This window comes from Venturia canescens, chromosome 8 (genome assembly GCF_019457755.1).
Source record: "Venturia canescens isolate UGA chromosome 8, ASM1945775v1, whole genome shotgun sequence".
NCBI lineage: Eukaryota > Metazoa > Arthropoda > Insecta > Hymenoptera > Ichneumonidae > Venturia > Venturia canescens.
The window spans coordinates 11,107,541-11,122,675 of record NC_057428.1 but is presented as its reverse complement, the minus strand read 5'-3'; the positions used below and the strand labels follow the sequence as shown (position 1 = coordinate 11,122,675).

Sequence of the window (15,135 nt, the reverse complement as noted above, 5' to 3'; positions counted from 1 at the left end):
CTCGCAGATTTCCACGTTGATGATTTCGGTTGCGCAAAGTATGAAATTCATCCGAAAACCTGGCCTTTTCTCCCAGCATTCTGATCATCTTTTTCGACCCTCTTCACGCTCCTACCTTAAACGACATTTTCGCCCCGCGGTATGGCACCACTCATTCAACATTTTTTCAACCTTCTGTCCTCCTCCGTAACTTCCACTCATCCGTATCATAATCCCTCGACTCCCCGCAGACATAAACCCTTAATTATGAGAAAACCCTACCGGTCATCGTCCTCCGCAATTTTCGCATAATACTTGTTCTCCGCAGCGCCTTTCCTTTCGCTGACAGTAGAATTGTGGATCCGAGGAGGCTGCTGACGACGGTAGCAGTACCCCGTGATCGTGTGTTTCCTACGCCGACTCCGGGAGACTCGCAGACGGGATCCGCCCACACCGGAGCGCTAGCCGCGCGAACCCACTACAACTACTAACCCCTGCGCGCCACCGGCATTCTGTAGCCGGATTTTACGGTACTCGTATCGCGCGCGTGCCACACGCCTCAGGACTACGAACCCTTCGAAGTATCGTGGCTAGGATGTAACTGGTGAAACGCTCCTTAAAACGATGTCGATCTTTCACCAATTTTCCACTATTTTTTTTCCGTTGTACCTGTTGGTTGAAATCGACCTATCGGTTTCATCGGTCTTTTGAAATCACGCGTCGATCCGCGAACAAGTGCCAAAGTTTCGAAAGCAAGTGGACGGCGCTTGAGAATTTGTGAGTCTTTCGATAGCTCGGCTGGCTTCGGAGCAAACTGCTTTTTAATTAATGTGAGAAAACTGGGATGATTTGAAACTTCGGCCTCGTTGGTCCGCCTCCTGTAACGATCGATTGTAATAATTAATAATAAAACTGCTTTCGTTCGTGGCTTACGGATCGGTGGCTACGAGTAGTTTTGTAAAATTTTCGAAAGTCATCGAAAGGCTAATCATCGAGGAAACGGATTTGGGAACAGAAGCACGATGGTGACCGGAGTTCCGTTGTGGCTGCGTACGATTTTTCGGATTCGTGAAAGTGAGAAGGAAATTAAGAGTGACGTTTGTGCTGAAACCAGTGGCTCGAGAGTTGATCGTTTATTTGATCTTGGGGATCCTCGTGATTGCAGTGATATGAAAAATCCAATTTCATCGATGGGGAATATAACAGTGATGCTCGAACGTTTGTTGATGTTTGTGAAATACTTTGTGTGTTTATCTCTCATCACCTGCGCCGGATTTCCGGTTTACGCCGCGACAAATCCAAAAGGTGAGTGCTTCAGCGGTGTTTCGTACGTCGATGAGCAGAAAGCTTATTAACTGTGAACAACATTTCGTGCGTTGAAGCACTGCCCGAAAGCCTTCACACTTTTTCAATCCTTATCGTCACACCCACTTTTTTCTACCTTCCAGTTCCGTCCCATCCACGAGCATCGCAAGCTCTACAATCTTCTATAAAGTGTTTATGCTTATTCGAAAGAGCAGGGAAAACAAGTTGTTGAGTTATTCAAATGTACTGAAAGTTCCATTCTAAATGTTGCCAAGCATAAGGGCCTGGAACTTTCCAGGCATGAATATACTTCAGCACTAAGGAAAGAAAGTCATTGGAACAACGAAATGTGGTATTACGGGGTGCCAATGAAATCTATGATCATCGCAAGGTTGAATACGATTAAACGAACAAAAGAGTTTCAGATCAAACTGTAGATTCGTTCTCTCCGAAAGCATCGCAGCTGAACGAAGAAAATTCTTCCAATAACATCAATTGTTATTGAACGAAGAATTTTTTTTGTTAAATGAATTGATACAGAAAACTGTTATTGCGCCGTTGTCTCTATTTAAATATTTAATACTTGGCGTCGAGCCGCTACCGCGTCTCTTGATAGTCTCGATGAAAAACCATTCCGGAAAGAAAGCTGCCAAGAAGTACCATTTGAAAAAATGATACCAAACTTATCACTCTGTAATTCATAAAATTGAAACGATTCACGCTGCACCATTGAATACGAACCTATCAAACAACGCCATCAATGATAACGTTGAAAATTGGCTATTAGACACTCTCATTGCCGATTTTCTCGGGCACCCGAAGGTCCCAACACTCTTAATCCGGATCTCCGGAGTAGCATACTGTTTCCTCTTATTTTCGTATCTTATTTATTCAACGAGCGGACTGAATGAGCGCAACCACGAAAGCTACTTTAACGGTATCAACCTCTCTTATACTCCTTGATGCATTTCTTGTATATACTCACATATTTATATGTGTTGTGTGCTGTATAAGAGAGAGAGAGAGAGAGAGAGAGAGAGAGCTACAAGAGTCGCACCTCTTGAGGCGTCGTTTCGGTGCATGATGGTTTTATTCTTGAACGACTTCGAGGGGGGGTAGGTATACATAGAAACGAGTTTTTCCTACGTATATAAAGTCAGGGAAGAGGATTCTCACGGAAGGACTTACGGCGCGTTTCTATGCCATAGCGGAGGAGGCTTTAAGGATTATCCTCGCGAATTTCGGTGCATCTCTTCGCTCGTCGGTTTTCCCCCTTTCCTTTTCTCCCTCTTTTCTCTCTCTCGCTCGCTTCCTCTTGACTCTTGCTGTGGGTTATGCTCTTTCTCGTCGTTCCCGGTCGAGGTTCGAGCTGTACAATGCTTTCGTACACATTTACACACACACACACACATACATACACCGTTCTCAACATCCTGAACCTTTATAGCAGGGAACGTCGCCGCGGAGTCACGGGATTACGTGACTCCGTCGGGAATCCCCGACACACCGAGCGCGCAACCCCCATCGCATCGAGACTTCAACCCCTAAATGTATTCGTGTACGCGTTCATATACACAGCTCCGAGTATGTGCGTGCAGCAAGTCGCGCGATCGCGACTTCACTACTCTTGGGACATTGGGAATCGACGCCACCAACCATCCACGAACGATTGGTATTCATCGGACAACTGCATCCCCCATCGGGAGAGAGGTTTACCCCTATTTCTAACACCACCTCGGAACGGTTTAACCGACTTCGCTTTCTCTCCTTTTCTTCTTATACACGCGTCCGCACGCTCACGCACGTGCGCACTCATCAGTGTATTTTCATTGTGCGGACGCGTACACTGACAGGAGCTTTGCTACCGGTGACCGGATTCTTGACAGCGCAGGGAAAACTCAATGAGAGATTGAAAGCACCTGCGCGCCTATGCTTTTACACGGGGACCAAAGAATGTGGCGAAGAAAACTGGCTGCTGTGGAGTCGCACATTTTCCCGTAATTTTTTCCGTAATTTTGGCTATTTGTTTGTATTTTTTTTACCTTTGATATTTATTTGAGAGAAATGAATTATTTTAATGGTTCATTTAAAATTTGTTTAAAATTCAGCCGCTTATTTGTGAGAAACCAATAATGTTGGTTATTATTTTGATTTTTTTTTTTAACTTTTGATATTTATTTGAGAAAAATGGATTATTTTAATCGCTCATTTAAACATTTTTTAAAATTCAGTCGCTTATTTGTGAGAAACCAATAATTTTGGTTATTCGTTTTTATTTTTTTTTAACTGTTGATATTTATTTGAGAAAAATTGACCTCGATGGTGCAAATCATTGAAAAACTGGTGACGTTATTTTCTCGAATCTTTGCCCTCGCTCCCCACTTAAAACTCCACTTACTGCATTTATTTTTTACTTATTTCCTCGTTTTTCGTTTCATTTTTTTCTCAGTCGTTTAGTAAAACTCGAGTGGTTCATCAATCGATGCGAAAGTACAGATATTCCCTAGCCTGCCAATAGCTCCCTCCAAACCGTCCTATGAATCAAAATGAACGATGATTTCTGATGGGACAAATCACCTCTTTCTCCCCTGCTACATACCGGTAAATGGTCGTTTCAGCAGCCACAGATTTCCCGCGAATACGACGACAATTATAATCACGAGCGTTTGACGAGCGATTGTAAGCTTCGTTTCGAGTGCGCTCTCGCGCCAGCTCCACACGTATATGGGACTTGGAATTTTCTATGGCGTTCCGAGTCCTCGACGAGACGCTATTTCCAAACGTATTTCCTTTACCGAACGCATTCAATAAGAAACGGACGTATTGGAATTCATCTTTTTCCTTCATCTCAGTTGCCACGTACGTGGGGGAGAGAAAATCGAATCTCAGTGAAACATGGTGGAATTGAACAAAACATGTGCGTGCATCTAGGTTGAAGTTTTTATGAAAATTCTTGCGGAAATATTTACTCATAATCTGCTTCGGCATGAGCAGCTTGTACGTGCAGCGGACAGATTATATTTTTCGAAAAACCCGATGAATGTGCAAACAATGCGTACGTGAGAATTGTGATTGTTTTAAAAGTCTGAAAGCGGGCTTTGAAATAATGAATTTTATTTTTCCATCTCTTCTAATTGGCTAACTTTCAATTTTTACGCTTTTCACATATTCGGCTTTTTCTCAACTCTATTCGGCGAATAACGACTCCCAAAGAGATGAAAAAGCATAATATGAAGATAAAAAACGAGGAAATGAAAAATTTGATATTCTGTCGATATTCAACGTATCTCTCTGGTTGATAGCTTGACTCTGTAACCAGTAACGACGCTCTTGTTTCCCCAGTTCGGACGCTTGTTCTCATTCCTCGTTCTTTTTTTTCAAAAAAACGACTTTTTGTTCAGTTTTGTGTTTTTTCCTCGCGTGCATTTATCGAGAAGGGGATAGTTATAGAGCGTGGGGACAGGCGCGATCAGACAGCCGTTGTGGGCAAGTGTCTTCGTGTATCACCCGCAACCATATACAACCACCATCATCCACGTTGAACTCCGATACAAAAAAGTCTTCGTTTCGTGTTTTTTTTCAACGATCGTCAACTCACGAACCTGTCGACGGGTATCCTCATTACCGATTTCGCGTCGATGAACGTTGTAAAACCGTGGACACGTGAAATCTGCACGAGGGACCACCGTATGCACAGTCACACACAAAAAAAAAAAAGAAAAAAGTTCTTATCCCCAGCAACTGTGTCTGTGGAATTATTCGATATTTTCTTCACTTTTTTTTTTTATTTTATATTCTGCGATATCGATGAAATGAATTCGTGCGAATCGAAAATTTTCGAGAGAAAAGTGCTCGATTTATTCGAGTCTCGATGCCTGCTCAAGGGCACGCCAATTCGTTGTGACGAATCCAGTACAACGCAAGACTTTGCAATTTTGGCTTCCATCAAATGAGCGAATAAGTCTCGTTAACGGCACTTGACAGAAACGAATCGATGAAAATCTTTTTGAACTTTATCGAGTTAAATTTTTTCGCCCTCAAACGCGTGGTGGCTCGTCATTCGGAAGAGTCTTTAACTATCGGAGACAGTACCGGGATTTTCATGATTCCCTCCTATCACCAAAGTCTCACGCTCGCACCGGGATAAAATTGGGTACGAGCTGTGCAAAGCCAGTTCGAGCGTTGACGTTGAATTAATTGAAAGTCGAGCAGCAGAGCACGTCAAGTCCATCTCGAGAGGGCAGCACTCTCTGACAAGTGGCAGTACCCACTTCGCACCAACTCACGGGATATTATATTGAATTCGCAGAACATCTGCACCGCGCGCGCTCGAATATCTATCGTTTTTCATCAACTACCGTCACGAGTCGATTTTACAGAAATTTTAATGCCTTTAATCAATTCCCCTGTTGATTTCCATTGATCCATTCGCCGCAAGAACCACCTGGCTAAAACGGCTCCAGTGTCGAACACGAAATTACTAGAAAAGGAGATTAACCATGCTCGATAAACTTCGATCGAACATTTCATCGGAGTAGCTCGGAGGGGCGATTAATGAGCCGTTTTCCAACGAACGAACGCACGTTTTCACGAAGCTTAACAGTTCGACGGAACACAATATCATAAATATAAATGATTTGTGATTCATTCGCGAATTTCATCTGCTTCCAAGATGAAGAAAAAATGAGAAAATGAAAAAAAAAAACCACATTCCATCCAACTTTGACTCTAATCAACCTTCGAATCTGAACTTTGGGTACAGAAAAATCCTTATCGGAGGAATGTTTCGAAGTTGTGTATTATCTTTCAGTGGCTGCGACACGTACAAACTACGCGAACAAAGTACCTATCATCTTCGGCTAGGGAATTGCGTGAAGCATTACCCAAGAGCCGCAGATTCGGATACAAAGATAGAGAGGATGAAGGAGAAGCTCAGAGTTTACGGGATGCTGGCTTTTTCTCCTCGTATCTTAGCTCCGATTCCCTCGTTTATCCAAGAAAATTCCTCGGGACTGGAAAACTGTGATTTTTTATTCATGCGGCAGTTTGAATGTAAATGGCCTTAAAAGTATGAGGCTCGGGTCCAGTTTGGAGCACACAGTGGGGGAGATCCTTCCAGAACGTTATCAGACTACTTAATTAGTGGCCCAAAGCGCTTATGAGACGATTGGAAGGTCTCCGGAATGAAAATTCAACGACTCTCATTGTTTTTTGGTGTGATCAAACTGTCTGATTGCGTCATGATTGTCCAGGCCGATCAGGTCTCCGCTGAACTGCTAATCTCGATTGGGTTGGCTAGCGAGGTAATCGAAATAATATTTTTTCGTTATTTGAAGTTTTCCATTAATTCGCTGTCATCGCTGTGAATTCCCGACAATCGTTTAATCGGGTATCGACAATAATTCGTAGATTCGTCATTACTCGATACGCGTGAATGATTGAGAACGGCCTGATTGCGATCCGATTGGGTGTGATGAGATTGCCCGTGACTGAACCAGCCGACGGCCTGATTGCGATCGGATAAACCGAAGCGAATTCGCAGCCAGGATAATCTCATACGGGAAGGCAAGAAAGAACGAATTAGTCACAGAGCGTGAGGGAAAAAAGTCAGACGAGGGAAGCTATTCTGTCACTTATTCTCTCCGGTTCCCCCGAGCGCCACCGTATCGAATGGAAGACCACTTCCCCGTCATATCGTAAGATCCGAGATAAAGAGAATAACGAACTTTGCAAAGTGCACATTCTCTCCTATCTTTGTGTGCTTATTCCCTCAAGCTCGTGCTATCGGACAAACCAGAATTCAACAATTCAGCTAATTTCTAGATCGAACTCGTTTCCACTGGAAGTAGGGGAGGATCAACTCATTAATGTTAAGTTTCCGATTCCTCAATTTCAAATTTTCATATATTTTCATCGACGAGAACGCGCAGCAGTTTGAAAAATCTCTCCGTCACAGTCTCTGAGAAAGTATTGAAATTGCCATTTTTTTCCTTGGATTCGTGGATGTTCGTATGTTTTTAACAAAATTCATGCGGCTCCACTCTTATGTAATTCCACATGCATAGAGGCTCATTTTGTGGCGTTTGTTTTTCCTGATCACAGGCCCACAGTAAAACGAGTTGAAATAGTAGAGGCTGAGACAATTGTTCGAGGGTAAATAGATTATCTCGTAGTGTTTGCACTAATGCAATATACATTTCTATATGGATGCGTATTTGTGTATGTGTGTGTGTGCGTGTGCATAGATTCACGTAAACGCACAAAGAGAGAGGGAGAGAGAGAGAGAGAAGATTGGAACGCGATCGTAGTGTGTTCCATACCTTCATTCGCGCCACCCCTTGAACATTCCTCAAAGCGGTGAACATAACACCCCAACTCCTACCACCTTGGTATCCCCTTTGGCGCTTCAATATTGAATAACATAGCTGATTAAGTGCTAATACGTGCAGATACTAAATGAAACGTGTATACGCCTATTCCTGCTCGCTCGTGTGCGCGGGAGTGCAACGTGAAATGTCATATACGTGCCAACAATAATGAAAAAGTATTTGAAAAATTCAAACGGCCACTGTGAACGCACGTGTGGGCAGGACGAATTTATTCATTTAGTGGAACACTCGCCGGGGTGAAGAGCGCTCCCGGGTCGTCGGCTCTTCGATCGGGATTGTCGAAGCGTCGTAGTTTTTTATTGCGAGCTTTTTTACTGCTCTGACATTCGTTGATGGTATTCAACAAATTAGTAAAAGATTCGTTCTCGTAGATGAGGGAATAGGCCAGAAAATGGATAAACAAATATTTTTTTATGTTTTATCCATTGTTTTATTGTAAAAAATATTAAAAAAAAACATTTGCGTGCGAAAGCTTTGGAATTATTGTTTAAATAGAACGTTTAAATTTGTTAGTAAGTATAAACTGTGATAATATACTGAATCATGAATTTTTCATCGACCCAGAACGGGTTACACTTCGGTCGAAGGACTTTCTTTAAGCATTCAAACATATCTATTGGCCATGCATTATTACACAGGCACTTAGTTTTGTGGTCTTTCGCTGATGTCGTTGGCCAAAACGAGAGACTCACGTGTATGCAAATTGCGTCAAAATGCAGCGCAACGGGGACGCGAAAATTGTAATGGAAGATGCGAAACTACGGGGGGCATCCAGCCAGCTAGTTTCATGTGTACGTAGCTCCGCACGATTCGCGTGGTCAAATTCGACGAATGATGAAGCAACTCTGACGAGAGAGAGTCTGCGTTTATCCTCAACATACTCGCCTCGTTCAAACCTTCATCCCCGTTCTTCCTTCGGGCCCATGTCCATAAACCATATCTCTTGCATACGTTAGCAGAACTAGCCAATCATCTAAAATTCGCCATTCCAATCACTCTCACGTTCCCATCAAAATCATGCTTCGACCTCCGTCGCATCCGATTCTACGATGTTGCAAATTCCTCGCATAATCTTCTTAGCCTGAATTCATCGTTGCCATACGAATTCACCGATAGGATAACAAAACAAAAATAATCCAAATCCGAGCTACGCATTCGATATCGAGGCTCGTGATGTTTGGTATCGGGAACCGTTTTTTATTGAGGATTATTTCCGGGTCAAGTAAGGTCAAGCGGAAAGGCGAGAGCAGCACTTGGGTTCATGATTCGTTGGTATACTGGCTAGGAAATTACTTTTTTTATTAACCTTAATTTCAGTCAGTATTATGGTTTCCTGTGCTCAATTGTAGTTTTACTTTTTATCAATGCCAAGCTCTACGTACTTTCGGTGGCGGAATTTCTTTTTCACGTGCCACACTCTTTCAGGGATATCGTGGATTGTTTCCACACACTTTTCTACCCGAGCGTGACCGAGGCTCATTATTTCCTCGACGTAAACACGTTCGCCATCGTTACCGGAAACATCTTGAACTTTTACCAATGAAACAACACGGGTCGCCTCCAGCCACGAGTTTCCTTTACTATGAGGGATCACGAAATTCGTAGAAAAAGTTTTAATTTTTGACCCGCCTCCAATAATCGGTTTATTAGGAAAAGCACAGCTCAACAAGTTCTCAGAATAAAGCCTCAAATGTACAAAAAAGTGTCGAAACTCTATCGAGTTTGTTCTTTACGAACAAATTCTGCAAGTCTTGAATAAAAAGATTCAAAAAATTCTGTCACCTCCCCATTGAGATCGAAGCGAAATTAGACTCAGAAAATCGTTTTGGATGACGTTGTGAAAAAATCGATGAATTTGACATTTGATAACTTTAAAATACTATTTTTAATACTTGGCATCGAGACGCTGTCGCGTTTGTAAATCGTTCAGCTTTATTTACAAAATTCATAATCGATTACGTTAATATTTTTATTTCCCTTTGTGATGAACGATGTTAGGATATTTTTTTTTCTTTACTCCTTTGTCTTTATGCAGTGATATTCATATATTTTCGTTTTGGATTAGCTATTTCGCAGGACATTTGGTAGTCGTAATTTATCGGAGTTAATGGCTTACTGCAGAGAATCGTATGAGGTCATGGGACCAGAATGGTCATTCTCATTCTTATACGGCTTTTATGCGCTCGACGATCGCAGTGGGCAGTCCATATAGCCCGATATAGAGAGCGAGATCCACGTCCCGTGAGGCTAGTTGGTCCACGTTGTGGATGATTCACCGCCTCGTAAACTTCTCACTCGTGATTGGAGCCAGGAATAACAGAGATTTGGCTGGGCAGTTTTGCTGGCGCATCGAAAACACTGGAAAGCATAAATATGTGTATATCGATATAAATGAGAGATTCCACCGAGATTTTCATTGCAAAACTCCGAGCGATCTCGGCTCGTACAAATATCCTGTGCTTTCGTATGCATCGAGTCAGCAGACCTGAATTTTCGGAGTTTTATCGTTGCCGGTTCTTCGGTTATTGTGGATGTTCGAATTTTTGAGTATTTATGCTCCTCCTCCTCGTTGGAGTTTGATCCCGCGCTGTAATAATTTGGCAATTGTGGGTGTTGCAACGAATTCGATCTCACAAATATTTACAAACTTTTCAATGTACTATTAGGTGGAAAAATTGCAGTGCAAAACCTGAATATTTATTCAGTTTCGTTGATAAAGAAAAACTGCATCCTGCTTAGAATAAAAAATCATTTGAAATCAGCCTCGAAATATTGATTTTCAAAGTTTCCTTTCTTCTGGTCATTTTCGACCAAAAAAAAGGTTAACCCAAGGCAGGCATCTAAACAGATATAAATTGACTATAATTTTTCGAAGAAATCGCGTTCTCTATCAAGATGACCCACGATCAGAACTGCGATTCAGCTCTCCCTGGGAAATGGGAGCTCGCGCAGACCGACATTCTCTCCATGATTTATTTTCGTAAGGATAAAAAGTATTGCTTGTAGACTATCGTGCATATGTGCTTACAAGTTGCACTTCTGGAGCGTGTAAATTTCATAGGAATCACCAAAAAGGTATGAAAATTAAAATCCTATCGAATGTAAGCGAAGCTTTTTGAGGAGCTTTCTGTTCTGACGACTTTTATACGAATATTTCGGATGAATTTGCTAGAAAAATTTGCTATGTTTTATAGCAGCGCTGTTCTAGATCGCCATTCTATTACATTTTACCAAAGTGCATAGTAATTTTTATGGAGAAACCAGTTCTCTCAAATTTTACTATGTACGACAGGCAAAATTTAGGTCTGCGACATTCTTACATCGAACGATGTATCGATATCCGAATGTCACTCGTGTCTTTGGTGAAATGTTAAAAATTGGTGAATTGGATTGGACAAATTGCTGGAAATTTTACCATATGCCACTGGTTAATTTTCATGTTTATATTCGCAACACCTCGTATAATTGGTGGGCGCATGAATTTTGCTACGTTATCGAGCAAAATTCAGTGCTGTAAAAGGGAAAATACGAAACTATGCAATTTTTCGTATTGCGATCTGACAAAATTCGTGAGACATCTGGTGTTGAATTTTCCAACTATAACCGAGGTGCATTGTTCATTGATACATATCAATTAACATTAGTGTTTTTGAGCAAAATTAAACAAAAATGGGAGTAGGTGTGTTTACATTTCGCGAATAATCCAGAAAAAAAAAATAAAATAAAATAGAAAAAGATAAAAAGAAAAAAGAAGTTTTAATGACTAGGAATTGAACCGGACGAACAAATATCACCTTTTTGTTAAAACTACCATTATTTATCTTAAATATCTATAACTAATGCTATATATTTACACGGTGAGCCTATACCATACACGGGCTTAACCTATGCGATTGCACCCTCATCTGCGCCATTTTAATTTTAGGCCACGCCTCCTTGTCAGATCCCAATAGAACAAAGAAACAACTGCTATGTCATCTCTTAAATTTTCATCAAATCATTTCATCATTTACTATGTTTTTGATAAAAATTCGCTCGGTGTTCATTCGCGATATCGTACAGTGCGTTATTTACTATGAACTGTGGTAATGGTTCCCCAAACTTTTGCATTATTTGACAGACTCTGTAGCAATTATTATTATAATATCGATGTAGTCCGACGTTACTATAAAAACATGGTAATTTTTGCTATAAAAGTCTCTCCATGTGAAAAAGGATATCAAGAAATTGTGGAATGGATGCGATTACATGAACCAATGATCCGTGGATGAAACTTGCCTGACATTTTATTCACGAGATTTTAGTCGTGTGGTGGACTTTGATCCGCGGATGGTGCGAGAACCAAGTCCAATTTAACGTGACCGAATTGCGTTATTTATTTTTCGGATATGACGAAAGCACGTTTTGTTAAATCTCATCATATATCTGGCAACCAGACGAATATACTTCGTTGAACCTTTTATCGTTCCCTTCTGGCATTCAGGCTGGATCATCCTTTATTTACTTGGGAACGACGCCTGTATGTGTACACGTCAGATGGACAAAATACACAGAGCGTCCCAGAAATTTTGACCGAAAGTCGCTGATTTGGTGGATAGCTTCGTTCCTGAGGGGGAGACCAGCAAGCCATTGTGGCCTCGAGGAGTCTCGACTCAGTTCCAAATATTTTGACAACTAGTCTTTTAACGACCTGTGGCATCGATCAGTTTCGTCGTTCACTGTATTAAGGAACAAATTCTTTTGAGCGAAGTCGCGGCGAGGAATCTCTCTGGGAAATCGCTTTTGTACCTTAATACGCTCGCATGAATGTGTCGAGAAATCGCTCTCCGTGAAAAACGGTAGAATGGATACGTCAATATGGGAGTATGCTGAATCGAAAGACGCCCGAAACTCTCACACTCCTCGCAAAAGCACGTACTCATAAATATTTTGTTTATTCAGTCATAAGGAGATACAGCCTTGGCCAAAAGTCTCAGGGACCCCGCATGAATTTTCTTGGTAGATGAAAAATCGAATAGTTCAACGATGCACAGTCGCAGGTCGACTTCACAAACACGTCTCTAAAGGGGCGATTCCAGTTTTATTTCACTTTCTCGTTTCTGTTTCTGCGATTTTTCTTGTATTCGATAAAACTTTTTTCAAATGTGGGTCATTCGTGATATTCTTGCATCACAAAACGCACTGTGATCGCACAATTTACTGATGAAATATCGAAAAAGAACACTGAAACTTGTGATTTCGTTTTTCAAAAATGTTTATCCGATTTTTTCTTCGCAGAAACAATAATTTTCTAAGTCGGGCGACTCTTTTTTCATACATTTTTAACCAGCGGTTTTTTGAAGCGATAAAATAAATCATGAAATGACTAGAACACAATTGACAAATAAGAACTGAAAACGAAGCTGGAATTTTCCACTTGAAAGCGGCCCATCCGTTAAATTGACTCCCGATTGTTTCTCGTCGAGATTTTCGATTTACCGTCTACCAAGAAAGCTCACGGGTTGTATAAAACTTTTGTCGAATGTTGTATATGCGAGAGTCAGACAAAAGCGGCATGGATACAAAGTTGTATCTCGTGTCTCGATGAATTTCGTTCAAAGTACAGAGACGTGTTTCTCGGATGAACGAGAAGATTCACTGAGGGAGAAGAGTTGAATCTCTCGTAATAGAAACACGTTCGACAGACCTCGAAGTATGTTGAAACGCGTTAGAGTACCGCGAGCTAGAAGGCTAACGTAAGTGAAGTCAGTGAAGTGTATCGAGAGGACTGTGTCCACAGGTCAGACAACGTATCCAAGGAATCGCCGTGGGGATGACTCGCAAGGGAATATTCCAAGAGGAGAGACGTTAGAGGAGCTTCGAGAAGTGAATAGAAAGCGTATATATTTCCGAGGAGGAAGATTCGTGCTCTTCTTTTGCCGGAAAAACGAGCAAAAGTTTTTCTAGGATTCTTCATCAATTCGTAGCTGTTTTTCCGAGCTCGTTTTGGCTCTGGCCCGGTTAGAACTTTTCCCACGGCTATTTCCATGTCCCGATTTTTCATTGATTCATTATCTCTGTCTCAAGGAAAAAGGTCCCACGAATTTGAGTGGAAGAGCGTCTCAAGTCGATGAAAAATATTGCAGACTCTGTGCAGGAGGGATTTGTCACTGGCTCAGACATTTGGAATTCGTTGAACAAATTCGATTATCATTGAGGGGACTTTCGAGCGCACATTGTTGGAGGAAATGCCAGGTTTTCGACTCGCATCGAGTTTTTTCTCGACCACACGTAACACCAGTGATTATTTGCAAGTGGTAACAGGCAGTTTTGGTCAGCCGCCCCGGTGCAAAGTACAATGAAAAGGTCGCGAGGTGCGATTCGAATTCGCAATCAAGCGTAGAGAACGAGGGGCGGTTCTGGCGTAGCATTCATAGCGTGAATTCAGAAGTGAAAAGGAGAGAAAGAGAGAGAGAGAGAAAAAAGGTGGAATTAGAGGGTCCTAGCGGAGGGTGGGTGAAGGGTGATTAAATGTAACAATCGACGCGCTTATACCGCTGTATTTCGTCGCTCGGTCTGAGAGAGTAACAAATAGAAAGAAGGTGAAATGCTTGGGGCTCGTGTGGCGTGAACGCAGTGTTGAATCGACGGATTCGGGGAAGTGAACAAAAGAAATAGGCGTTGAGAGTGTTTCCCCCCGAGACTCGTGAAATTGCACGTTGCTCGGGTCTGTCAGTCACTGAGTATTTTCGACCTCGGTTACGCCCAAGCTTTAACGAAATCATCAGCATGTTTTGCCCGTTCTTAACCGACGATTGCACGCACGCGTTACCTTTTTTGTTTTCGTAAATACGAACGTGTGTCGAAAACTTTGGTAACGAAAGGCACGATCGTGGTCTGCTTCCCCACCGACTTTCGTTCACGAGAAACAGAGGAGAAATTCGGTTCTCCGAATGGCCGAAACGAGTTGCTGCCTATCCTCGTGGTGGTGACACGAGGATCGGGAGGAGCAGGGTGAGTCAGAGTGAAAACGGAAAGAGCAAAGACGAGGGAACGCTCCGGCCTGGGTACAGCAGCCAGGCGAACGGTACTTATTCTTTCTTACGCTCCGAGACACAACAATTTCTCTTCATTGTCCGCGAGGGCGACACACATTATTTTCCTGCACTTTATCACCATTTACAGCAATACTCGCCAGGGGCCTGTCTCGTGTGATGGCCGCTTATTTCGCCATATCTACAAGCGTCCGTGTGTGAGTCAGTGTTAGTTATTTCCTCACTCTCGTTTTCTTATGTCTTTATTCGCGTCTTCGTTCATGCGTCCCGAATGTAATCGTGCTCTCTTCATATCCGCTCTAGATCCCCAGCCCCGTCCTCAAATTCTCACTGTAGGCAGGCAACATCTCTTCGTGTCCCTCGCACACAGCCACGCCCAGCTCGTTCTCGGCAAATCCCAAATCTGGCATCCCTCGGCCTGCTCTGGC

General features: G+C 42.3%; 1 protein-coding gene across 1 annotated transcript in view; it reads left to right on the top strand.

Annotated features, from left to right (window-relative positions):
* The first annotated feature begins 503 nt into the window (after positions 1-503).
* LOC122414718 (uncharacterized) overlaps positions 504-15,135 on the top strand; it is a 153,349-nt gene continuing 138,717 nt past the window's right edge. Inside the window, exon 1 of the mRNA XM_043426267.1 lies at positions 504-1,284. Within this exon, the coding sequence (XP_043282202.1) occupies positions 1,002-1,284 (283 nt within the window). The 5' untranslated portion in view covers positions 504-1,001. The remainder of the gene's footprint in view (positions 1,285-15,135) is intronic.